This window comes from Phyllobates terribilis, unplaced genomic scaffold (assembly GCF_046119375.1).
Source record: "Phyllobates terribilis strain yellow unplaced genomic scaffold, ASM4611937v1 Scaffold_8__6_contigs__length_399053987, whole genome shotgun sequence".
Classification (NCBI taxonomy): Eukaryota; Metazoa; Chordata; class Amphibia; order Anura; family Dendrobatidae; genus Phyllobates; species Phyllobates terribilis.
The window spans coordinates 190,056,081-190,083,582 of record NW_027362768.1 but is presented as its reverse complement, the minus strand read 5'-3'; the positions used below and the strand labels follow the sequence as shown (position 1 = coordinate 190,083,582).

The 27,502-nt window shown below is 42.8% G+C and overlaps 1 protein-coding gene across 1 annotated transcript in view; it reads left to right on the top strand.

Annotated features, from left to right (window-relative positions):
- Window positions 1-27,502, top strand: part of ADGRL4 (adhesion G protein-coupled receptor L4) — a 226,920-nt gene that overhangs the window by 122,387 nt on the left and 77,031 nt on the right. The window contains exons 3-8 of the mRNA XM_073643953.1: window positions 1,881-2,033; window positions 10,376-10,522; window positions 16,657-16,727; window positions 19,071-19,250; window positions 19,345-19,528; window positions 25,374-25,490. Coding sequence (XP_073500054.1) covers window positions 1,881-2,033; window positions 10,376-10,522; window positions 16,657-16,727; window positions 19,071-19,250; window positions 19,345-19,528; window positions 25,374-25,490 — 852 coding nt within the window. The remainder of the gene's footprint in view (window positions 1-1,880; window positions 2,034-10,375; window positions 10,523-16,656; window positions 16,728-19,070; window positions 19,251-19,344; window positions 19,529-25,373; window positions 25,491-27,502) is intronic.

The window sequence follows — 27,502 nt, the reverse complement described above, 5'->3', positions numbered from 1 at the left end:
CTGACGGCTGGTGTTTCTAGCCTGGGAGGGGGCCAATATTCATGGCTCCCTTCCTGGGCTATTAATATCAGCCCCCAGCTGTCTGCCTAGCCTTTGCTAGCTATTAAATTAGGGGGGACCCCACGTCATTTTTTTGGGGGGGTCCCCCATTTTAATAGCTAGTAAAGGCTATGTATTCAGCTGGGGGCTGATATTAGTAGCCTGGGAAGCTCCGTGGGTATTACCCCCTTCCCAGGCTTCAAACATCTGCCCCAGCCGTCTGCTTAACCTCCGCTAGAGCCTAAAATTAAGGGGAACCCCACGCCAATTTTTTTAATAATAAATCCTTTATTTTAATACTAAATGACAAGTACAGTAACCAACACTATCACTGTACTTCATATATATGTGACTGACATGTTTCTATCTATCTAATCTATGTGTGAAGCTCTATTCTGTCTGTTATAAATTGTTGGGTACCGCTGCTGAATTGCCGGCCGGCTTTTTTAAAGAGACAGTGCATGAAAACACTATTATTTTTTTAAATAAATCCTTTACACTAAATGACAAGTACAGTAAGCAACACTGTCACTGTGCTTCTTATATGTGTGACTGACATGTTTCTATCTATCTAATCTATGTGTGAAGCTCTATTCTTTCTGTTCTAAATTGTCGGGTACAGATGCTGAATTGCCGGCCGGCTTTTTTAAAGAGACGGTGCATGAAAACACTATTATTTTTTTTAATAAATCCTTTACACTAAATGACAAGTACAGTAACCAACACTGTCACTGTGCTTCTTATATGTGTGACTGACATGTTTCTATCTATCTAATCTATGTGTGATGCTCTATTCCTTCTTGTCTAAATTGTCGGGTACCGGTGTATGCCGCTGCTGAATTTGCCGGCCGGCTTTTTTAAAGAGAGTGTCTTCTGGGCAGTTTGTCAGCTTTTGGACACCTTTGCAGGTGTTTTCTATGTGTTTCTATGTGTTTTTGTTTGCCTGCCATTGGTTTTAACGGTGTTCGACGGTGTTCTAAGGTGTTCGACGAACAGTTCCTCGAACATCCCGGTGTTCGACGAACCGAACCGAACCCGAACACTACGGGGGTGGCTCAACACTACTAGAGACTCCAGGTCAACCAGGGTCACCATGGCATGACAATAGGGCTACCATCACGACCATAAGAACCTAGGTTGCCATCTAATATTTCAGGGCCCCATACATATTTTTATGGGAAAACATGAAAAATATATAAATAAAAAAAACATATTTCAATCTTCATAATTATCAAGAATTTGGGGTGAAATGAAAATAATGTGTAATACAATGGACACCTTCATGCGGAGAAATCCCTGCTCTACCGTATGAAGCACTTTGGGCCATTTGTGTAAAGCTATGTCTCAAATTAATGATTTTTGTAAATCTTTTGAAATTAGAATTTGCAAAAGCAACACGTGATGAACACGGCTTGATTTAATCAAGGTCAAATGGAGCAAATACTAACATGCAGGAGCTTCTATCCCAACCTTAAGTAGTTGTCTAGCATATCATTTCACATTTATATCCACCCTCACTTGACTATTATAACATAGGTGCTGTACAGTATTTGCTGTCCTTCGTTTGGATCTGGATATCAGGATGTTCCAGCACTTATAGTGCTGACAGAACATGCCTAAAGAGATGACAAGTATGGTGGTATTATTTGGTCAGTGTAAGGCACAATATTTTGAAAGATAATACTCTATGTCTGGACAACTAAACTTCATGCAAAATTCCACTAATCTTTTTCCAGCCCTAAAAGAACAAAAAATACTTTTGAGCTCAAAATGAAAAAAAAATAAAAAAAAATTTAGACTGGTAAATTGTAAAAAAATATTCCATTTTTTTTTTTTTTCAGATGATAACGAATGTCAAAATGCCACCTACATCTGCGGAGATCATGCGAACTGCACCAACACCAAGGGCAGCTACTTCTGCATGTGTGCGCCGGGCTACGCGGCCAGCAGTGGCACGGAGAGATTTATGACCAATGATGGAACGTTCTGCCAGGGTAAGCGGCCATCTATATTTCATAAGTCTCCCGCACATTTGTCCTTTCTGATCCATATTTCAGCTGATCAATTATTAATCTTAATTAATACGTTTATTAATATTATCCAATCCAATTTTATGGTCCGAGCCTGGGAACAAATGAGCAGAGGGGGAGCGATGTATCACTTGGTAGAAGGCTCGTATCTGGATACATTGAGATTCCGAGCAGCTTCTTTATGGCTCTTTCATAAATCGGCTGCTTTTCTGCATCAATGTTGCAGCGGGTTTACACATGAAAGGCGTTAGAAAGTGACACCGTTGTATACTGCGAGCGCTTTTAATATTTTACAATTGCGGCCTTTGAAGTGAGAATTTCCAGCACATCTGGAGGACAGATGGTATTCTTATTACATGATATGTTATATTTTGCTAATGCATTAAGATCTGTTCCTCCGAGTGTTGGCACGGCAATTCAATATTAACAGTTTTCACATCAAGAGAAAAAAGTCCAAACTTCATATTTTATAAAACCAAAAACTTCATAAATAATTGACTGGTAATAGAAGCTTTCTGCATCCCAAATCCCCCGCAGTCAGATCATTGTTATCTGATTGATACTTTTTATTATATTTTATTTTTTAGTTTTTTGCAGTTATGAAGCTAAATATTAAATAGAAATGTTGTTAGAAGTAACCAAGGACACCGATGTAGCAGAGCTGAATGTGTCACCTGGCTCAGCGCATCATTACAGATATTAAAGGGAACCTGACAGTGTCCCCTTGTCGCCCCCATGCATTTATAGTGATGTGAATACCCCTCCTGACAAGTCCTTTTTATTGTCTCATTGATTTCTGCATATTGCAAAAAAAACGTTTTTAGACCTGAGCTTGCGCTATGCTAATTAGCGGGTAATCATGCCGTGTGATATCTTGAGTAATATGATTTGCAAGCCTTGCATCACTGCCGGCTCCTTGCAAATCTCTGCCTCCCTGGTGCAGTAATCCGGGTGTACGCACCCCAGCTTCATCGGCGCACTATGCATGCCCAGGGAAGCAGCGGTGACACAGAATATCTTCCCCACCCTCCTAATCTGCATACACGGTGGCCATGCAGGTCGCTGTATATTTTCTACCAGTTGATAAATTCCCAGGAAATTAGAGTTTTAATTCACATGAAGATGATGCCTTAAGTGCTCTCGGTATCACAGAGCACTTCACAAGCTTCTGCCTTCCAGGGTTGTTTCTCCCCCCAGCAGCATCTTTCACTGATCACTATTCACTATTAATCAAGCTAAAGAGGCTGGTGCTGCGTGGCGAAACAGTTTTTAGTGGCCAAGGATCCCGAAGTGCTCTGTCACACACATAGCACTTAACACCTTATTTACATGTTAATTAAAATGCTAATTTCTTGTAAATGCAGCAACAGATAAAAGATATAAAGGTGTCAATGGATTTCATTTGCAGAGACCTGCATGCACCTATGTGCGATTTGGGTGGATTCAATTTATTGAGAAATTCCCTTTCAATTAGAATTAAACAATATGTTTATAGTATCTGGTAGATTCTGTTTTTTAAAGTATTAAAGGGGTATTTCCAAAGACAGACATCATTGTGATATCATAGGAGTTTAGAAGAATGGGAACCCTAATAACCCTGTGGTGGAAAAAAAAATTGTGTTGTGTTGGGCCATCTGTGACATCCTGATCGGCCATCCATCATGTCTAATACATCCTGGTGCATCCACAGAGGTTGTACGATCCGAAGCCAGGTTCTGCCTGGTTACTCCACTCATCTCTCCAAGATCATAGGAGGGTCAAAATCCCCAAAATAAAATGCAAAAGAGGTTAAAGAAAGAGTTTAAAAAAAAAAGTTGAATAATGTGTAAGGGGAAGGGTTAATGACATAGGAAACATTTGGAAGAAATGTGTATTTCAGACATACAGTGGGTGAATAAGTATTTGATACACTGGTTTTCCCACACTGGCCAAGACCAAAGAGCTGTCTAAGGACACCAGGGACAAAATTGTAGACCTGCACAAGGCTAGGATGGGCTACAGGACAATAGGCAAGTGTGGCGCCCTGCTGTGCATTGGTGCCACAGATCCTAGACGGGTGCATGGACGGATTCCTCCACAAGAGGCCCTCATTGCATTCACACACCTCCACCTTCCACCTCAGACCACCAGAGGGAGCCCGGATAGGGATATAAAAAGGGAAGGTGGAGCTAGGCAGTTCAGTCTGGAGTCAGTCAGTCTGGAACCTACAGTCTGAAGTCTGTAAGGAGTCCAGTTACAGTCTGGTCTGAAGTCTACAGTCTGCTGCAGCCAGAGAGGTTGTCAAGACAGTACAGACTCAGGGAGCTCAGGTTAGTGAGCCCAAGGCGTGCCGACGCCGTAAGAGTGGTGAAGAGTAGCGAGGCCTACTGCCAGTGTGAAACCTAGTGAGGGCTCCGAGCGCGGCTGAAGGCAAGTGGAGTAAGCGAGCAACATAGGGGGCAGAGGAGCTTAGCCAGCTCACCCCAAGTTCATATACCGGACACCGGGTCCACGTCTGCAGGGATCTCTACGACCCGCAGAAACAACCGGAACCCCTGGCGAACTTCATGTCCCAGGAACACCAAAAGCTGACTGTCATACCATGGTCAGGAGTCACTGAGGCCCAAGAGACCGGGGAGTGTGATCTCCAACAGAAGGCCCTACCACCAGGTCAGCCGGTGCAAGACAGAGACCAAGTTAGGCCTAGCTCCAGACAGGTCAAAAACTTATCAGGAAAAGGCAAGAAGCAGGAGGCCACACACCCGCTCACTGGGGAGAGTCCCGAAATGCACCCTTCACCCTACAGTGCCCTGGATCGTGCCTGAAACACCACCAGTAAAGGTACTGAAGTGAACTGTTGTGAGTGTGCCTATTCTTCCTCTGACCCGGCTGGGTCCCCTCTGTCCTGCATCCCTTCTCCTACGCTGCCCTGAGGCCCCGCTCCACCTGTGGGGAGCCGTACCAACTAAGCTGATCACCGGCCTCAGAGGAATGTAGCAGCGCTGGTGAGTCTCACCAGACACCACGGGTGGCGTCACGAACTTTCCCCTTTCCCATACACCTTTTCCCCCCATTATTTCTTGCTTTTAAGAGTGACCCCAGGGTACGGCCCCGGGAGCCGGCCACCGCGGCATCCCCCAAACAGCAAGGCCCGGGCGCTGAGTCCCCATCCCTTCGGCGCGTCACAAGCAGCTTAGTGAGAAGGCAACATCCTTTGCCGCAATTATTAGAAAATGGAAGGAACACAAGATGACTGTCAATCTTCCTCAGTCTGGGACTCCATGCAAGGTCTCGCCTCGTACGGTAAGGATGATTTTGAGAAAGGTCAGGAATCAGCCAGAACTCCACGGGAGGACCTGGTTAATGACCTGAAGAGAGCTGGGACCACAGTCTCAAACATTACCGATAGTAACATACTACACCGTCATGGATTAAAATCCTGCAGGACACGCAAGGTCCCCCTGCTCACGCCAGCACATGTCCAGGCCTGTCTCAAGTTCGCCAGTGACCATCTGGGTGATCCAGAGGAGTCATGGGAGAAGGTCATGTGGTCAGATGAGACCAAAATAGAACTTTTTGGAATCAACTTCACTCACTGTGTTTGGAGAAAGAAGAAGGATGAGTACAACCCCAAGAACAAGTCCCAACCGTGAAGCATAGTGGGGGAAACATCGTACTTTGGGGGTGCCTTTCTTCAAAAGGGACAGGAAGACTGCACTGTATTGAAGGGAGGATGGATGGGGTCAAGTATCGTGAGATTTTGGCCAACAACCTCTCTCCCTCAGTAACAGCATTGAAGATGGGTCGTGGCTGGGTCTTCCAGCATGACAATGACCTGAAACACACAGCCAGGGCAACAAAGGAGCGGCTCCGTAAGAAGCATTTCACGGTCCTGGAGTGGCTTAGCCAGTCTCCAGACCTGAACCGAATAGAAAACCTTTGGAGGGAGCTGAAAATCAATGTTGCCCAGCGACAGCCCCGAAACCTGAAAGATCTGGAGAAGATCTGTATGGAGGAGGGGGCCAAAATCCCTGCTGCAGTGTGTGCAAACTTGGTCAAGAACTAGGGCAGCACGGTGGCTCAGTGGTTAGCAGCCTTGCAGCACTGGAGTCCACCAAGGACAACGTCTGCAAAGAGTTTGTATGTTCTCCTCGTGTTTGCGTTGGTTTCCTTCGGGTTCTCCGGTTTCCTCCCACACTCCAAAGACTGATCAGGAATGTAGATTGTGAGCCCCGATGGAGATAGCGCCCATAGTGTCTGTGAAGCGCTGTGGAATTAATGGCGCTAAATAAGTGAGTAAAATAAATAAGTAAGAACTACAGGAAACGTCTGATCTCTGTAATTGCAAACAAAGGTTTCTGCACCAAATATTAAGTTCTGTTTTTCTATTCTATCAAATACTTATTTCAGGCAATAAAATGCAAATTAATTATGTAAAAATCCTACAATGTGATTTTCTGGATTTTATTGTTAGATTCTGTCTCTCACAGGTGAAGTGACCTACGATAAAAATTACAGACCTCTCCATTCTCTGTAGGTGGGAAAACTTGCAAGATCGGCCGTGGATCAAATACTTATTTTCCCCACTGTTTTGGTGGCAGGAAAATCAATATCAACACTTTGCAAATCATTTTATTGTTTCTTAATGGGAAAAACAATTTACACCCAACTCTGCCTCTGCATAATAGTTCACGCTCCTCGCGACAGGTCAGAAATGAGTTGGCCGGCAAAGCTGAAATGTTCCAAGATAAAGTATAATACTGACAAAAATAGTGAAATGGGAAATGAGGGAAGGTATAACCAAAAAGGAGAGAAGTCGACATGACTGGATGGATTGCTGGAGAACGCTGCGATCCGGATCCCCATGCTGACACGCCATAGATTCCATCTCTCCAAGCCTGGTATTAATGGGTGACCATTCTTCATCCCTCCGCCCATAAATATCTTCATTAACGTCTCGGGCCATCTGCTTTCTTATGAGTTCAAAGTGACTTCAACACCTGGTTGCAGGCTGCACTTCATCCTTGCAAAGCAAAATCAATAATTTATCGACGCGAGGAGGGCACAGTACTCTGCGTTCTCTACGTCGCCATTCAGTGTTCCCAGCTAAGACCATGGGGAAGAGTGGAAATATCTACTGGTGTCTGAAAGTCTCAATGGATGTTCTCCAGCGCCAAAGGAAAGTGGTTAAAGCTTAGCCTTTAATCATATAGGATAAAAAAATATTGGGAGAATGTGCACATATGAAATAAGAAAAACCCATAATGCTCATGCGTTTCAGGTAGAAAAAAAACCCTTGATCATAGCTGAAAGTCGCTCATAACAGCAGTGAATCAATGCAGCAGAGCGGAGTTTAAATACTGAATTTAAAGAGGACCTTGCCATAAATATAGAATTATTTTTACCTGTTGTAAATGCCGCTGTTCTCCTGAATCCGGAGAGGTTTTTCTTATGTTCCTGCCCCTCTCCATTCCTGAGATATGACCCCATCTTCCCTGTATATAAATCTAGTGTTGTTAGCCAAATGGGTGTGGTCCCCAGCTCTTCCCTGCAGTAGTTTTTTTTTTATTTTAAATCTACATCCGCTTGGATAACAAGACTATATTTATAAACAAGGAATAGTGTTGTTCGTCAAATGGGTGCGGTCTATGGCTCTTCCCTGCAGTAGTTTTTATTTTTTCAGTCTACGCCCACTTGGCTAACAAAACTATATTCCTAAACAAGGAAAAAAGATCCATACCTCAGGAATGGAAAGGAGCAGGAACAAAAGAAAAACATTGCCGGATTCAGGTGAACAGCGGCTTTTACTTATATATTACATATTATCGTCATTAATCAAAGTTCTAAAACAAATTCAGCTCAGTGTTGCCTAAATTGTAAGTTATTTTATAGTACCGTTCCTATTATAGGAGCAGAGGAGAAAAAAAGTGTGATTCAGTCCTTCAGCTCAATGCACTGAAAAACCTGAAATGATCCAGACTGTTATTTTTGTTACTCGGCTTTTAATGCCGTCGAGCTGGAAAATATGAATAAATAGTTTGTTTTAATGGGAGTTTTGAGTGCAGAGCTCCAGTCATTGTAATTCCTAATGACTCACTGTATACAGAACTTCCTGTCAAAGGAAGCCCCCAAATTATTGACATTCCTCTACAGAAACCTAAAAATATTCCAGGTTTAATTTCACATCGAGTCTTTCCAGTAAACTTTAATGAAAGATAATTTTTCCCTAAAAAATTAGATCACCAGTCACTGTTATGTAAGCATTTGTCACTATCAATCACTGACTGCGGCATTTAAGTGCCCGATCGAAGGGTCCGAGCCCCTTCCACGTGACACAGAGACCGCCAAGCGAAGGCCCCTGATGCTGCTTTCTTAATCCTAATATATAAATATTTAACAATTTTTCCATAATTTATTTCACTATTGTATATTGTGCAAGCGATTACATGAAAAATGTAAATAACAGTATTTAAAGAATAAAAGATACATAAAATGAAAACACCTAGAAGTTCAAGTCACAACCTCTTATCCAATCCGAAAATAAATTAAAAAAAATAAGCATTTTTGTTATTGCCATAAAAGTACGATCTTTCAAAATGTAATATATATGATTATTTAAACGTCATACAGAAACCTCGGATCACCAAAAAAAATGGAATAAAAAGTGATCAGAAAGTCATATGTATCCAAAGATTGTGGGAAAGAGAGGAAGGTGATCCTGCTTCTGATCCATGAACCAAGATGGTGCAGATAAAATCATAACGTATTTATTTCAAACATCAAGAATTAGGACAAAAAAAAACAACAAAAATTTTCCATATGGGGAGATGGTAGGGGGGACATAGGGCAAAAAAAAATTAGAAGAATCAGATGCGTTTCGAACGCAACAGCGTTTGGTTTAAACATAATGCTGACAAAAAATGTTGCAGATAAGAGCACCAGCTCACCACTCAAAAAAAACAAGCCCTCAACAAAAAGGTAAAAAAAATAACGACAAATTTAGAAAAACTTACAAAAACATAAAAAACTATACACATTTAGAATCGATGCAATTAAACTTGGAGAATCAAAAACTAACTCCCCCAAAAATGGGAGAATTTCCTTTTTCTTACCCCCCACTGTTTTCCAGTATATAGGGTAATGCAAATGTTGTCTTTCTAAACTACCAAAAAAGTTATGAGTCTAGGAAGAAGGGGAGGAAAAAATAAAAGCACAAAACAGATTGGTTTATTAAATAGTTAAGGGGGGTTTATAAGATTATACATAAAGTTTTTACTTTTATTTATAGGATGTATCTCCATGTACAGTTCTCCCTCATTCAAGTGATTAGGACTAAGTTACAATTGTGGCAACAGACCATGGATGAGGGTGGCGGATTTGAATTAATTCATAGACCAAAAGTATCTCTCTAGATGCATATTCTACTAAGATATGGCCTCTTATGGTGTCTGTAGTATGTGACCTGCGTGTTGAAAAAGGTTAGGACCCTGAAGTCAATGTTACAATAACATTTCTACATTTCCCACACCTAGAAATGAGAGAGCCTAAGAGTCTTATAATAAAATCTTTGTCATAAAATTTCATTAAAATGCTTTTAATTTTGGGAGAAGAAGGGTCCAAGGTCTAAGCTTAATGCCAGTTTCTCACCTGTAATGTTGAACTTGCCCGCATCCTCCACCATCTGTAGTGTTAAGTGTGAAATGTTTGTTGAGGACTTTTCACATTTTCTACTTGTAGATTCCGATCCACTTTTTCTCCAGACATATTGTCATGATGTATCCTGGCAGCTTTAATAAACCTCGACCATTTTTCTCTCATTATTAAACCAATCTATCTCCATATTTTATGTGAGTGTCTCTTTGTTTGCGATTTATCATCCGGCTCAGTCTACAATTACGCACCAATAACCGCATGTGACAACTCATAAGAAAAACTTCCTACTTAGTCTAAGTTATGGATTTTCCTATTCTAATTACAAATATGAGTAAGTAGAAACATCTTTTCAGGTAATTTATGAGGGAAAGTATATTGGTGTCAGCAGCTGAATTCAGCGATATCTAAAAATGTTTCATTCTTTTCCTTATCCTCTTGAAACAGAATATTGTGATGTGGAAACATTTAATTGTTTCGTTATTTTTTTTTTCTAATCTACGCTTCATTGACGGAGGGAGAAACACGAAATTATCTCACCGACAATGTTACTTTTTTTTATGTTATAAAAATTGCAATTCTGGGTTCTTGCTACCAGGCATTGAGTACCAGGGGGGCAGGGGGGCTTACGATCTGTAAATATGTCATTAAACTCCAATTTGACATGGTATTTGCAGATATAGATGAATGCATTGAAAACAAGTGTGGCGACCACGCTCAGTGTGAAAATGCGGCCGGAGGGTACAATTGCTCATGCCTGAAAGGTTATCACTCGTCCTCAGGAAGTTTGCACTTTAAAGCAAATGATGGGACTTACTGTCAAGGTAAGTGCTGGAAATAATAATCCATCCTTTCATGTCACTTAATTGCTACATCAACTTTACAAAAGAAGGATTTTTCCTCCAGGTAACATTCTGGATAATTACATTTAAAAAATATAATAGGTAACAAAAAGGTATTATTGCACTTTCCAAAATAGTTTTAATTGTGTTTTGTAGGGAAAAAAAAAAATAATATATATACACATACACACAGTACAGACCAAAAGTTTGGACACACCTTCTCATTTAAAGATTTTTCTGTATTTCATGACTATGAAAATTGTACATTCACACTGAAGGCATCAAAACTATGAATTAACACATGTGGAATTATATACTTAACAAAAAATTATGAAACAACTGAAAATATGTCTTATATTCTAGGTTCTTCAAAGTAGCCACCTTTTGCTTTGATGACTGCTTTGCACACTCTTGGCATTCTCTTGAGGAGCTTCAAGAGGTAGTCACCGGAAATGGTCTTCCAACAATCTTGAAGGAGTTCCCAGAGATGCTTAGCACTTGTTGGCCCTTTTGCCTTCACTCTGCGGTCCAGCTCACCCCAAACCATCTCGATAGGGTTCAGGTCTGGTGACTGGAGGCCAGGTCATCTGGCGTAGCACCCCATCACTCTCCTTCTTGGTCAAATAGCCCTTACACAGCCTGGAGGTGTTTGGGGTCATTGTCCTGTTGAAAAATAAATGATGGTCCAACTAAACGCAAACCGGATGGAATAGCATGCCGCTGCAAGATGCTGTGGTAGCCATGCTGGTTCAGTATGCCCTCAATTTTGAATAAATCCCCAACAGTGTCACCAGCAAAGCCCCCCCACACCATCACACCTCCTCCTCCATGCTTCACGGTGGGAACCAGGCATGTAGAGTCCATCCGTTCACCTTTTCTGCGTCGCACAAGGACACGGTGGTTGGAACCAAAGATCTCAAATTTGGACTCATCAGACCAAAGCACAGATTTCCACTGGTCTAATGTCCATTCCTTGTGTTCTTTAGCCCAAACAAGTCTCTTCTGCTTGTTGCCTGTCCTTAGCAGTGGTTTCCTAGCAGCTATTTTACCATGAAGACCTGCTGCACAAAGTCTCCTCTTAACAGTTGTTGTAGAGATGTGTCTGCTGCTAGAACTCTGTGTGGCATTGACCTGGTCTCTAATCTGAGCTGCTGTTAACCTGCGATTTCTGAGGCTGGTGACTCGGATAAACTTCTCCTCAGAAGCAGAGGTGACTCTTGGTCTTCCTTTCCTGGGGCGGTCCTCATTTGAGCCAGTTTTTTTGTAGCGCTTGATGGTTTTTGCAACTGCACTTGGGGACGCTGTCAAAGTTTGCCCAATTTTTCAGACTGACTGACCTTCATTTCTTAAAGTAATGATGGCCACTCATTTTTCTTTACTAAGCTGCTTTTTTTCTTGCCATAATACAAATTCTAACAGTCTATTCAGTAGGACTATCAGCTGTGTATCCACCAGACTTCTGCACAACACAACTGATGGTCCCAACCCCATTTATAAGGCAAGAAATCCCACTTATTAAACCTGACAGGGCACACCTGTGAAGTGAAAACCATTTCCGGTGACTACCTCTTGAAGCTCATAAAGAGAATGCCAAGAGTGTGCAAAGCAGTCATCAAAGCAAAAGGTGGCTACTTTAAAGAACCTAGAATATAAGACATATTTTCAGTTGTTTGACACTTTTTTGTTAAGTATATAATTCCACATGTGTTAATTCATAGTTTTGATGCCTTCAGTGTGAATGTACAATTTTCATAGTCATGAAAATACAGAAAAATCTTTAAATGAGAAGGTGTGTCCAAACTTTTGGTCTGTACTGTATATGAAAGTAAAAAAGGCCAATAAGAAGTGAAATCAGCAGAACTGGATTGTTTTTTTTTTGCAGGAAATGATTGTGGTACAGGACAAGTTAAGCAAGCATGTCTACTAGTAAATGTCTACGAATATAAAATCTGCAGACTAGGTTAGCTATCATTAAGGCTATGTTCACACATGTTGGGTTTTTCAGCATCACAAATCTGCAGCAAAACCTAATCTCTGGCAGGAAATCAGCTGCGTCAAAAGCGCAGGTTTTGCTGCATTTTTTGATGCGTTTTTTGTGCGTTTTTTTCGCGGTCCTTCTGTCTCTATGCATGTGCATAAAGTTCTCTGAGAAAAAAAGAGCCTCATTCTATTTTGCCATCAAAAATGCTGGAAAAAACGCTGATGCAAATTTTGGTGCGTTTTTGAAAGAAGTGACATGCTCTATTTTCCAAAAATCCAATCAAGTCACAAAATATGCAACAACAAAAAAAACATGATGTGTGAACAGAGAATTCTGGTTTCTCATAGACTTTGCTGGTACTGCAAAACGCAGCTGAAAATTTGCGTAAAAATCTACAGTCTGCAGCAAAAAAACGCTGAAAAGTCCAACATGTGTGAACATAGACTAAGTCTAATAATAATAATCTTTATTTGTAAAGCACCAACATATTCCGCAGCGCTTTACAATTCAGAGGTTCATATACAACAGTCATAAGTAACATAGCTAAAGATAGTACAGTAATTAAAGCAAAAATAATGACGCCCCTGCTCGTAAGAGCTTACAATCTACAATGAGGTGGGGGTGACACAAAGTACAGGGGGTTATTTACAAGGATGGTCCTGCCATCTTCAGGGGATGAGGGATAGATAAAGGCTGCATGAGCTCATCACTAGCCAGTATCTGTAGTGCTTTTTGGTTCGGTGGAGACTTATGTTTGGAGAAATAAGGGATGTGCTGTAAGAATATAAAAGGACTTTGATTATTGAAGGTGGTAGGCCGCCCTACACAGGTGTGTTTTTAGGGAGCCCATAAAACTGTGTAAGTTGTGGTTCATCCTAATTTCTTGGGGTAGAGCATTCCAGAGAATAGGTGCAGCTCGGGAGAAGTCTTGAAGCCGGGAGTGGGAGGTACGGATTAGTGCGGATGTTTGTCGAAAGTCGCTTGCGGAGCGTAGAGAACGGGTAGGCCGATAAACAGAAATGAGGGAGGAGATGTAGGGTGGTGTCGCACTGTGGAGGGCTCTGTGGGTGACAACAAGCAATTTAAATTGGATCATGTAATTCATGGGCAGCCAGTGCAATGACTGGCACAGAGCAGAGGAGTCTGAGTAACGGTTAGCCAGATAGATGACCCTGGCTGCAGCATTAAGGATGGACTGGAGAGGGGAAAGTCGAGTGACGGGGAGCCCAGTTAATAGAGAGTTACAATAGTCAAGGAGGGAGTGGATCAGGGCAACAGTCAGGGGTTTTTGTTGTTTCCAAGGTGAGAAAGGGGCGGATTCTAGAGATGTTCTTCAGGTGAAAGCGACAAGAGCGGGCAAGAGATTGTATGTGGAAGGTGAAGGAGAGATTGGTGTCAAACACAACTCCCAGACAACGCGCCTGCTGGCTCGGCATAATTGTGGTGCCACGAACGGAGAGAGAGATGTCAGATTTAGGGAGGTGAGTAGATGGTGGGAGCAGAAGAATTTCAGTTGGAAAGGTTGAGTTTCCGATAGAGAGCAGACATGATGTTAGAAACTGCGGCCAGACAGTCACTGGAGTTCTGTAGCACAGAAGGTCGGGGGATGAGGTGTATAGTTGTGTGTCATCAGCATAAAGATGGTACTGAAAATTTGCTGATGGTCTGTCCAATTGGGGTTGTGTAGAGAGAGAAGAGAAGAGGGCCAAGGACTGAACCCTGAGGAACCCCAATAGTGAGAGGTAGGGGGGGGGGGAGAAGTGGAGTCAGCGAACGATACACTGAAAGAGTGATCAGATAGGTAGGAGGAGAACCAGGAGAGAGCAGTGTCGTTTATGCCGATTGAGTGGAGCATAGAGAGTAGGAGGTGATGGTCAACGGTGTCAAAATCTGCAGAGAGGTCAAGAAGAATGAGCAGAGAGTGGTCACAATTACGTTTTGCTGTCAGAAGGTCATTGGTCACTTTGCTGAGTGCAGTTTCTGTAGAATGTAGGGGGCGGAAGCCGGACTATGATAGGTCTAGAAGAGAGTGAGTGGAGAGGTAACTGGTAAGGCGGGAGTAGACCAGGCGCTCCAAGAGATTAGAGATGAGGGGAAGATTGGAGACTGGTCTGTAGTTGTTTGTGCACGAAGGGTCAAGGAAGGGTTTTTTAATAATGGAGTAATGATGGAGTGTTTGAAGGAGAAGGGGAAGATACCGGAAGAGGGGGAGAGGTTGAAGATTTTAGTTAGGTGAGTAGTGACGACTGAAGAAAGAGACTGGAGTAGATGTGAGGGGATGGGGTCAGTGGTGCATGTGGTGGGATGAGAAGAAGAGAGGAGCCTGGAGACTTCTTCTTCTGTGACTGGGTCATATGTGGAGAGTGATCCAGAGGAGATGTGGTGTGGGATGGGAGTCATGGCACTTGGTGGCTGGGAGCTGATTTCCTGATGGATGATGTCTATTTTCTCTGTGAAGTAGGAGGCAAAGTCCTCGGCACAAATGTCCGTGATGGGGGCCTGTGCTTTAGGACTGAGGAGGGAGTGAAAGGTATCGAAAAAATTTTTGGGGTTGTTGGATAGTGAGGAGATCAGGGTGGTGAAGTAGGTCTGTTTGGCGAGGTGAAGGGCAGAGTTATATGGTTTTTAACATAAATTTGTAGTGGATAAAGTCTTCTAGTGTGCGAGTTTTCCTCCATAGGCGTTCGGCACTTCTAGAGCAACGCTGGAGAAATCGGGTTTGCGGTGTGAGCCAGGGCTGTTTTACTCTGTGTTTAGAGGTTTGAGGGTGATGGGCGCTACTTGGTCCAGCGTGCTTCTGAGGGTGTCATTGTAGTGGTTTACAGCCAGATCCGGACAGGAAAAAGAGGAGATTGGGGACAGTGATGAGTGAAGGGAGTCCGTAAGTGTATGAGGGTGAATGGCTTGTAGATTTCTGAATGTGTGATAGGTAGGAGTATGCTGGGGCAGGCGAGGATTTGTGAGCATGAAGGAGAGAATGTTATGATCAGAGAGGGGAAGAGGGGAGTTATTTAGGTGGGGGATTGAACTAAGCCGGACAAAGACCAGATCAAGGGTGTTTCCGTCTTTGTGTGTCTCGGAGGTTGAAAGCTGTGAGAGGCCAAGAGAAGTGGTTAAAGATAGAAGCTGGGATGCGGATGAGGAGGTGGTGCTGTTTATGGGGATGTTGAAGTCTCCCAGGATAAGGGTTGGTAAATCTGAGGACATGAAGTGCGGCAGCCAGGCAGAAAAATGGTCAAGGAACTGGGTGGGTGAGCCTGGGGAACGGTATACGACTGCTACTCTGAGGGAGAGGGGATGGAAGAGCCTGATGGTGTTGACCTCAAAAGAAGGGAATGAGAGTGATGGTACTGGGAGGATAACCTGGAAGGTGCATTGTGGGGCCAGGAGTATGCCGGCTCCACCACCAAGTCTGTTCGTAAGTCTCGGGGAATGGGAAAAATGCAAGCCGCCACGAGAAATAGTGGCAGGGGAGACCGTGTCAGAATCCCGGATCCAGATTTCAGTGAGGGCCAGCAGAAGTCTAAGATCTACTAACACCCATATAGTGGTGCCATATACCTGGAGCATGTGAAGAGGGACACAGGGTTCCTACAATTCCATGTGCAGCCATATGCCATTATGGAAATACTGTTTTTATAACTCTTTTAAGAAGTTTCCTAACCTTACCTCCCTCGTTCGATTATTTGCACCATTTTTTGGTTTAGATTTTCAGGCCATTCTTTTAGTTAGTGGTCTGTAGAACTTTGTCTCGTCTTGATTTCCTTCAGCTCTACACATTTCACATATAGATTATGAAATCATTTACATTTATCTAAGTGTAGAAATGAAGAAAGGAACAAAAAAAAATACCTGCAATACCATAGCTAACCACTGGGTTCGCTGTTAAGGTTACTTATGCTCATTAGTCATGAGGTCTTCAGTACACACTGCTCAATGCGCCACCTGGTGGCAGCACTTTTAAGCGAGAGTTAAACAATTAACACAATGTTAATGTATGGGAAACTGTGAAATATGTAATATCATGTGGTGTTAACTTTATTAACACTGTGAACTCTACCATTGTTAATTAGACTGCATTGTGGTGTTTAGTATTCTACAGTTTATTTTTCTTCTTTTTTTTTTTTATTTATAGAAAATGTAAAGATTAAGTGTCATCTGGATGATCAATGCATCTCTGCAAACATTAACCAGACAATTAGCAAGGTAAGTAGAGCTGAGGATGTTGTCTAGGAGTTTTGTGCTTCAGGCTTTTCTTGGTGATTAGTTTGGAAAGAAAAGCTTCACGCCCCCCGGCTGATACATAAAGGCTGGAGCGGTCTACTAACCTCCATATATGATAACGTCACATATGTATCACATCTGCACCATTAATAGAATAACTACTTCTTTAAAGTAGCTTTTCAGTTTGGAAAAATATCCTTAACTCTTTAAGGACCCAGATGTTTTTCATTTTTGCTCTTTTGTTTTGTTTTTTCCTCTCCTTTTTCCAAGAGCCTGAATTTTTCTAATGTTTCCATTGAGGGGTTTGCTTTTACCTGGACAAGTTGTAGTTTTGAAAGACACCATTCACTTTTCCATGTTCTGAAAAATGGGAAAAAAAAAAAATTGCAAAAAATGGTGAAATTGTGAAAAAAAATACAATTCTGCCATTGTGTTTTAACTTTTTTTTCTTTTTTATCATTCATTGTCTGGTAAAAATAATCTGACGTAGAGATTCTCCAGATAAGTATAATGACGGCGATAAAAAAGTTTTTTTTTATACTTTCGTAGTTACCCTTAAAAATACTGTGTGAGTATATAGCATCGATTGTGTGTATATACTGTAGCGTAGACACAGTATGATTATATACGGTCATGGCTGAAAGTGTTGGCACCCTTGAAATTGTTCCAGAAAATGAAGTATTTCTCCCAGAAAATTATTGCAATTGCACACATTTTGTTATACACAGGTTTATTTCCTTTCCTTGGGTATTGGAACAACACAAAAAAACAGAGAAAAAAAAGGCAAAATTGGACATAATTTCACACAAAACCCTCAAAAATTGGTCGGACAAAATTGTTGCCCCCTCAGCTTAATATTTGGTTGCACCCTTTGGAATAGATAACTGCAGTCAATCACTTCCTATAACCATCAGCTTCTTACTCTTCTCAGGCGGGATCTTGGACTCTTCTTACAATCTGCTCCAGGTCTCTCATATTTGGAGGCGTCTTCTCCAAACAGCAATTGTAAGATTTCTCCACAGGTGATCAATGGGATTTAGATCCGGACTCCTTGCTGCCACTTGAGAACTCTCCAGCACTTTGTTCCCATCCATTTCTGGGGGCTTCTTGAAGTATGTTTGGGGTCATCCTGCTGGAAGACCCATGACCTAGGATGCAAACCCAGCTTTCTGACACTGGGCACTACATTGCCACCCAAAATCCTTTGGTGATCTTCAGATTTCATGATGTCTTGCACACAGTCAAGGCATCCAGTTCCAGAGGCAGCAAAACAACCCCAAAACATCTTTGAACCTCCACCATATTTGACTGTAGGTACTGTGTTCTTTTCTTTCTAGGCCTCATTCAATTTTTGGTAATCCGTAATGATATGATTTAGCAAACAGCTTTATTGTGGTCTCATCTGTCCACAAAACACTTTCCCAGAAGGATTTTGGCTCACTCGCCTACATTTTGGCAAACTGCAGTCTAGCTTTTTTATGTCTTTGTGTCAGCAGTGAGGTCCTTCTGGGTCTCCTGTCATAGCGTTTCATGTCATTCAAATGTGGATGGATAGTTCGCACTGACACTGATGCACCCTGAGCCTGCAGGGCAGCTTGAATTTCTTCGGAACTTGATTGGGTCTGCTTATCCACAATCCGGACTATCCTACTTTGCAACCTTTCATCAATTTATCTATGCCGTCCACATCCAGGGAGATTAGCTACAGTGCCATGGGTTGTAAACTTCTTGATCATGTTGCACACCATGGACAGCAAGATCTCTGGAGATGGGCTTGTAACCTTGAGATTGTTGATATTTTTCTACAATTTTGGTTCTCAAATCCTCACACAGTTCTCTTCTCCTCTTTCTGTTCTCCATGCTTAGTGTGGCACACACAGATTATGCAATGCAAAGATTAAGTCAACTTTTCCTCTTTTTATCTGGTTTCAGGTGTGATTTTCATATTATCCACACCTGTTACTTGCCACAGGCGAGTGTGAACGAGCTTCACATGCTGGAAGCAAAGTTGTTTACCCACAATTTTGGAAAGATGCCAACAATTTCTGACCCACTTTTGGTGTTTTGTGTGAAATTATGTCCAATTTGCTTTTTTTTTTCTCTGTTTTTTTTTGTGTTGTTCCAATACAAAATGTGTGTAATCGATCATCTATGGCTGAGTTAATTATTGCTGAATTCTAATGAATATGTTGTTATTACATGACGGCCGTTATCTGCAGGGTAACGCACTGAAAATTTCCAGCCTTAGCCGATTCCTACTCTGCGATCCAGACGTTGCGAATTGCAGCAAACCTGCTTCCGCTCATCTCTCCGTGTCTAATTTAGGTCAACACCATCAAGGAGCCAATAGCAATTCTAAAAGAGATTCAGAAAAGTACAACACGAGAGCTGCTGCCTGTGGATGTGATTTCCTATGTTGAAGTGCTCGCCGCGTCTTCTCCGCTGCTAGGCACTTTAAATAAGACAGCGCCAAACAAAGAGGCTCTCACTAATACCACCATTACCGTAAGTGATTCAGGCTTGACATTCCTGTGAAAAAAAAAAAGAGTGAATAGTAAATGGCGGCGTGCGCCGTAATCAGGTCTCTTTCTTTCTTCAGACTTTTGTGAACACTGTGAACAACTTTGTTGAAAAGGATAAAATTTCAGTTTGGAAGAAGTTAACAGAAGAGAACAGAAAGAAAAGTTTAACCAAACTTCTGCACACAACCGAGCAGCTGACGCTAGAGATGTCACAGAACTTCCAAAAAACAACCCAGGTCGATGTCGATGCCAGTGATATGGGTGAGGGACAACGGCTTCTTCCTTATACTATCTCATAAAGAACTTTCTGTTTCTTTTTGTGTATTAACTTCATATCTACTTATCCCTGTTTCTATCTATCTACATTGCCTTGAAAAAGTATTCATGCCCCGTGAGCTTTACCACATTTTTTTTTTCACATTACACCCACAAACGTAAATGTATTTTACTGGGATTTTATGTGATATCAACACTAAGTAGCAAGTATTTGTGAAGTGTGAAATGAAGTGTGAAATGATAAATGGTTTTCAAATTATTTTGTAAATCTGAAAATTATGATGTGCGTTTGTACTCAGCTCTCTGTAGTCTGAGACCCCTAAATAAAATGCTGAGTGACCAATCGCCCCCAGAAGTCACATAATTAGTACACTGCGTCCTGGGTGTGATTTCTCCTCAGTATAACTACAGCTGTTCTGTCACGGCCTCAGAGGTTTGTGTGAGAACATTAGGGATCAAACAGCATCAGCAAAATCAAGGAACACACCAGACAGGTCAGGGATAAAGCTAAAAACCAAGGAGCCCACCAGACAGGTCAGGGATAAAGTTGTGAAGAACAGGAAAGCAGGAAAAGGTTAGGGTATAAAAAATAACCCAAGCTCAGATCATCTCAGGGAGCTCTGTTCTATCCATCATGCAAGAATAGAAGGAGTATGGCACAACTGCAAACCTACCAAGACATGGCTGTCCACCTTAATTGACATCCCAAGCCAGGAGAGCACTAATGAAAGAAGCAGCCAAGAGGCCCAGAGTCAAACTGGAGTTGCTGCCGAGATCCACAGCTCAGGGGGAGAATCTGTCCACAGGTGAACTATTAGTCATTTACTCCACAAATCTGGCCTTTATGGAAGGGTAATAAGAAAAAATCCATTTTTGAAAACCACAAGAAGTCCCGTCTGCAGTTTGCAAAAAGCCATGGAGAGGACACAGTGAGCATGTGGATACAGAGCTCTGGTCCGATGAGAACAAAAGAGAACTTTTTGGGCTAAATGCAAAACGCTATGAGAGGCGGAAAACTAACACTGCACATACTCTGAAAACACCATCGCCACGGTCATGCATGGTGGTGGCAGCATCCTGCTGTGGGGAGGCTTTTCTTCAGCAGGGACATGGAAGCCGGTCAGAAAGGATGAGAAGATGGATGGAGCTAAAAACGGGGCAATCCTGGAGGAAAACCTGTTAAAGGCTGCAAAGGACTTGAGACTGGGGCGTAGGTTCACCTTCCAGCAAGACAACAACCCTAAACATCCTGCCAGAGCTACAATGGAGGATTTCGATCAGAGCATATTCCTGTATGTAAGCGGCCCAGTCACAGTCCAGACCCAAATCCCAAAGAAACTGAGACAAGACGTGAAAGTTGCTGATCACAGACGTCTCCATCCAATCTCACTGAGCGAGTGTACAAAGAAGGGGAAAATGTCACCTCTAGAAGTGGAAAGCTGGAGAGACTGACCCCAAAAGACTGTAGATAGAGGTGGGAGAGACAGACCCCAAAAGACTGCAGAGAAAGCTGGAGAGACAGACCCCAAAAGACTGCAGAGAGAGGTGGGAGAGACAGACCCCAAAAGACTGTAGCAGAGAAAGCTGGAGAGACAGACCCCAAAAGACTGCAGGGAAAGCAGGGAAGGGTGGGAGAGACAGACCCCAAAAGACTGCAGCAGAGAAAGCTGGAGAGACAGACCCCAAAAGACTGCAGCAGAGAAAGCTGGAGAGACAGACCCCAAAAGACTGCAGGGAAAGCAGGGAAGGGTGGGAGAGACAGACCCCAAAAGACTGCAGGGAAAGCAGGGAAGGGTGGGAGAGACAGACCCCAAAAGACTGCAGCAGAGAAAGCTGGAGAGACAGACCCCAAAAGACTGCAGCAGAGAAAGCTGGAGAGACAGACCCCAAAAGACTGCAGGGAAAGCAGGGAAGGGTGGGAGAGAGACCCCAAAAGACTGCAGGGAAAGCAGGGAAGGGTGGGAGAGACAGACCCCAAAAGACTGCAGCAGAGAAAGCTGGAGAGACAGACCCCAAAAGACTGCAGCATTAATGGCAGAAAAAGGTGGTCCTACAAAGTACTGACTCGGGGGGCTGAATACAAATGAACGACACAATTATCAAATTTATATTCTTTTAAATATTTAGAAAACCTCGTATCATTTCCTTTACATGTCACAAACGCTTGCTACTTTGTGTTGGTTTCACAGGTATGAAGACTTTTTCAAGGCCCCTTATGTACATTTATATCATAGTGATTTTATATTGCGGCCTCCAGTGCGGCCTCCCTCGGCCTCCATTAGAAGCCGTCACTTTCTGCCATCAGGCTCTATAGTATCATTATCTCGGGGTCATTTTAAGGCTTCATGTGCAGAAAATAGAAAGCGACACAGAAATCATTTGCTTTTGCCAAGTCCTGATTCGGGGAGTTATCAGGTGATTATAGAAATACTGAGGATTTCCAATGTAAAGAGTCCAAGACGGCAGATTTTCCAAATGGCTGCAATGTTATATTGCCTGCTAATCTGCAGAAATAACACAGCTGAAGCCCAGCTCATCGGGTAATATCGGGATGTGTCCAGTACGGGCAACGATTGTGTCTTTGTTTTCCTTCAGACGTGTCACCATAACTACAGATCGGGCCCTAATCTCTGGTTATGGGAAGGCGGAGGTTAGGTGAGGAGCATAGCCGAACGTTACCGTGCATGGTTACCATGGTGACGTAATAAAGCATGGTGGACTCCACCAGGGCTTTATCTGCACTCACGGCTCTAACTCTGCCTGCAATTTACTGCAATTCAGGACCCGGGGCTGGAGGAGCGATCCCGCAAAATATGAAGGAAACTCTCCGCATAAAGTTAAAAAACACGGGAGAAAGAGTCCATCAAAAACGACAGAAGACTGGACTCAGCCATAAAATAGAGAAAAAAGCACTAAGAGTCACTTGTAAACCACAGCAGACCGGACGCAGAGTGATGATCGTTCTCGGGGCAGGTGCGGACGAGCGCAGGTTCTCTCATCCGAGAAAATCGGGTCAATTGTGTCAATCACACTGTGGTCAGAGATTCACCAGAGTGTGATTATAGTGTGATCCGATTCTCTCGGATGAGGAGAAGATGGAAACAAAAACGTCTCCATCTTCTCCATTGTGTCAGTCCGTGAAAATTGAACTGAACTCAGGTATCATCCAAGCGCAGTCTAATGTTTTCCACGGACTCACTGACTTGCATGGCCAAGTGCGATCCAATAATCACATCCAACTCGGGCACGTTGTAATTTTTCCTCAGTCCGTGGAAAAAAAAAAAAAAAAAAAAAAATCGGACCGTGCACGGTCCCATAGAATAAAATTGGTCCGGGTGCGATTCGATGTTTTGTTAGATCACACTCGTACCAAAAATACGGCCAAGTGCACGAGCCCTTACTATTGGCCATTGTTGCTTGATTTGTGCAGTTCATCCTCTAGGATCTGTAATGATCAGCACTATGAAAGGTTCAGATCACACAAGAGCCTTGGTTCTTCTGATTCCAAGGTCCTTGATCCCAGGCACAGTCCCACACCCGTACATATGGATGTCCATAGCACAGAAGCTCAGACACATTTCATCTTATGATTCACCAGAGTTTTGTTGGTTGGATCTGGTACCACGGTAAACAAAAAGTAATCATATAGTTTGTGTCAAACAAGGTGAGGGAAAGACTAAATGCAACATGAAGGGAAGAGGGCAAGGAAGCCCAAACACTAGGGAAAGGGGGAGTGGAGACCGCTAGGCAGATCTAATATCACCCTGACTACCCTACCATCCCTATATAGGTTCCACACCTATCACCGAGCAGGACCCTAAACCCTGTATATCCCTAGAGCTTGGCCCTAGATAAGGAGGGGGAGGGGTGAGCACTGGTTAGGCCCCACTACAAACTAAAGATAAAAAGGTAAAAAAACAAAGGGGATTAACTTAACTTGAGCAGATGCCAGAGAGATAACGCCAACTGTCCTCCAAGGGCACCAGAGAAGAAGCTAGCCAACTGCTAGTGCTCCAAGCCTGCATAAAGGTACATAGAACTATCAACGGCGATTCCCTGGAGCAAACTGAGAGTTTTTAACTACCAAGCAAGAGTGTGTCAATCAGCAACAGGAGGGAGGTCACCGCTGAGTCCTCAAGGAAGAAGGATTAGGAAGGAGTGTGCAATGCCAAGCGCAGAGACCTTCTACAGCCAGATCCAGAGCGACTACCTGTTACACCTGACACCGTGACAGTTTGCAGCTGGGGCAGGACACCCTTTTGTTGACTTTCTAACTCAAAATTTAGACATAGCCCTTCAATAAAATAAAGAAAAATTATGTCCTTATGTCTCTTCTGGTGACACTGCAGAAACAAGGCTCTATGGGGTTGTCATTAGCTCAATGTGGGATCAAACTAGATGCCTCAAACAAATAAAGCACATAAAAATGATTCACAATGAGTCCGAAGGTCACAGTATTCTGGTGCCAGAACAATGCCTACCCCAAGAGTGCAAAAGTCTACAGATCTCCTCTCCTGCACCCGCACACATACAGAGATGTAATATGGCACCATTACACATCTGTGAGGTTATAGTGTACCTCTCCAGTGTAACATAGGGACATGCAGAGGGATCTTTTGTGGTGACACGCTCCATTAGATGCCATAGTAGGTAGTAATCCGTTCCGAGAATACCTCCCAAATATTGGCACTATACGGTGACACTTGGATGCCGATGGCTCCATAGTGCAGAATCATGGTGGCTTCGTGTGTCTCGATTATGTACCTTCAGGAGGTGTAAGAGTAGCAAATAGGAATCAGAGTCCTCTTTAAAGGGTTTATCCCACCAACCACATTTATCACTTCTGCACAGGATAGGCAGTACATGTCTAATCGATGAGCGTCTGACCACTGGAACCGCCACAATCCTGAGAACAAAGGTCCCCAGTCCTCCATGGTAATGGTGCAGCAGTTTCTTGGAGTCATGGTCACACATAGGTGCTACTGCTCCCACAGACCCGTAGAAGTGAATGTAGTGGTGGCCATGGATGTGCACTAATACTCCATTCACACTTGGCTCTCGTACGTGAGAGTTGATCTCAGAATTTGGGTTCTAACCTTTTTTTTTTTTATCAATTGCATTTTTTTGCAACATGAAAAAAAATAAATACGTTTTCTCCAACTACAGCATTCAGCACCAAATGGCCGGACCCCCACAATCCTCTCAACAGGGGCCCCATGTCCCCATATAATTGCCGCGGTTATGTGTATTTATGACTCATAGAAGTGAATGGAGCGGATGAGTGTTCAGGAGTGGAGGTGCACATGACCACAGGTCCCAAAGTGAATGGAGCGTTGGTTATGTTTGTGTTCTACCGTTCCATTCTGAGGGGGAGCATGGGGATGCTATAGTGATTATAGTGGGGGGGGGGGTGTCACAAAAAGGTCCCTTTTCCCATACGAGAAGTCCAATAGTATTAAAAGACCCATAATAGTTGGAGATTTTGCATTGGGGCTCACGAGCTTCAAGTTCCATCACTCGGGGCCCCTTTTCTTGGTCGGACCCCCACTTATTATACACTTATGGGCTATGTGTTATACTGTTCTTTATGGGACGATCCCTTTACGGCTTCATGAGTTCAGTTACATGGCTGCTGAATACCCCAAAGAGCTTTATAGCAGCCTACTGTATATGGTTTATGCAGAAAGTTCTTGCGAGAGTCCTGAACATGTTCTGCCTTTCGGCTGTTCCCCCTCGTACCTATTGTGAGAGCTGTATATATTTACCATAATTATTTCCGTCAACAGCCGCGCGCCGCAGTAACACGTAATTCCTCCGCTGTCTTTTGCAGCTCTCAAACTGTTTACCTTTGACTCTAACCGCATGAAGCACATTCACCCGCACGCTCTTATGGAAGGAGATTACATCAAGATTTCTCCAAAGAAAAAAGAAGCCTCGGCGCCGAACGGTAAGGAGCGAGCGCACGCCGCCGTGTGTAGGACGGGAAAGGTTAGAACAATTTGCTGCGGGTTTCTAGCGGGTTAAAACAAGTCTTCCGAAAGCTTCAGATATTCCATTTGCAATGAAAATGCCGAATGATCTAAATATTTGTATGCAAATTGCGGCAGGCGTAGAAATAACGGGCGCATTAACGGGCCCTAATTAAAGGGGAACCGTCATTAATACATAGAATTGTTTATCATGCTATTTTGTATCGCATATTCAAATGTAATTAAACTTTACGTTTCTTCATTAGAAAGAAAATGAGCGGAGTTCGGATGGCGCTCCCTGCTCTTAATTATATTGTGTCGTAACTTCTTATAGGCTGGAGATTAATAACTAAAGTACCGTACGCATTAGTAGGATTTTTATATAGTGCTGATATCATGGGTGCGCTTCGAGATTCGGGATCTCAGCTACTGAAAATATACCAGATATAGGATTGTTTAATGGATCTGGCCATAGATACGGTCACTAGAAAGACAAGAAATCTACCAGGGACTGATGAAGAAAGAGGCTACTAGATGATTGGGAAGGCGCACGCCAAAATCCTCACCAAGATGAATAGAGTAAGTATAGGGACTGCTTGTGACAGCCGTAACATCATGAAGTCAGTGTGTATAGAACACTAGGGTTATACAAATGATCACAGCAGCAGCGGAGGAGGATGTTGATCTTGTTGCAGTCAGTGACCTCTCATGTAACTATATTAAAGAGGATAAGACTGCAGACGTTAAGGCCAAGGTTTTGAAGTAGACTGGTACAGATCCTGAATTGGCCATTCAGATGAAGAGAATGGTGACAGCAGCGGCACAAGAGTGCATTGATTTTATGTGAGGGAGTGACTAAATTACATATGTGATGATATTAATAAGAATGGGATTAGATCTGACAGAGTCACCGTCAGGAATAAGTAGAGATGGAGCACCGTAGCCAATCAGATGTTGTGAGTGATAATAGCAGCAGAAGAGGAATGTTCTGATCTTGTAGGGAGCAGTGACTTTGTTGTTTACCCATGCGATTATATTGATAAGGATGAGATTAGATCACACAGGATTAATATCTTAAATAAATAGAGATGGAGCGCTGTAATCAATCAGATGTGAGTGATAATAGCAGGAGGGGAATGTACTGATTTTATATGGGACAGTGACTTGTTCATTCACCTTTATAATAACTAGGAAAATAGATCTAACAAGGACACTATCATAAGTGTCACCAGGGTAAGAGATGGAACAGTGTAGCCAATTAGATGTTGTTTTGATTAATGATAGCAGAAGGATATGAATGTGTTGATCTTCTCGGGGGCAGTGACCTGTTCAATCTTGTGTGGATATTAATAAAAATTAAGTTAGACCTGACAAGGTTGCTGTCACGATAAGTAGAGATGTAACACCATTGCCAATCAGATGTTCTTTGTGAGCAGCCGGAGAGGAATGTGCTGGTTTTGTAGGGACAGTGACTTGTTCATTCATCTGATAATAACAAGGATGAGATTAGATCTGAAAGAGACATCATCATAAATGAATAGAGATAACACTCTAGCCAATCAGATACTGTGATGACAGCAGCAGGAGAAGAGTGTGCTCATCTTGTGGGGGGGGGATTAGTGACCTGTTCAGTTTTGTGAATTTATTAATAAGGTTGGGGCTACATACAATAGTGTCATAAAGTCCAGTATACGGGGGATGCTCAGTAGCCAATGCAATGATAGGAATAATGACAGCAGAAGGAGAGGAATATGATGATCTTGAGGGAGAAAGTGACCTGTTCTTTCATTTGATTGAGATTGTGCAGCTTCAGATGTGTAATGCCGTAGTGTTCATTAATATACAGGTGTCTGTGAATATATATACAATGTACAGTTCACATGCATCATATACATCTACAGTCACCTGTATACCATACATTGTTTTCTCTAATACATTTACAGTCACCTGTATACCGTACATTGTTTTCTCTAGCAGTTCAGACAGCGGG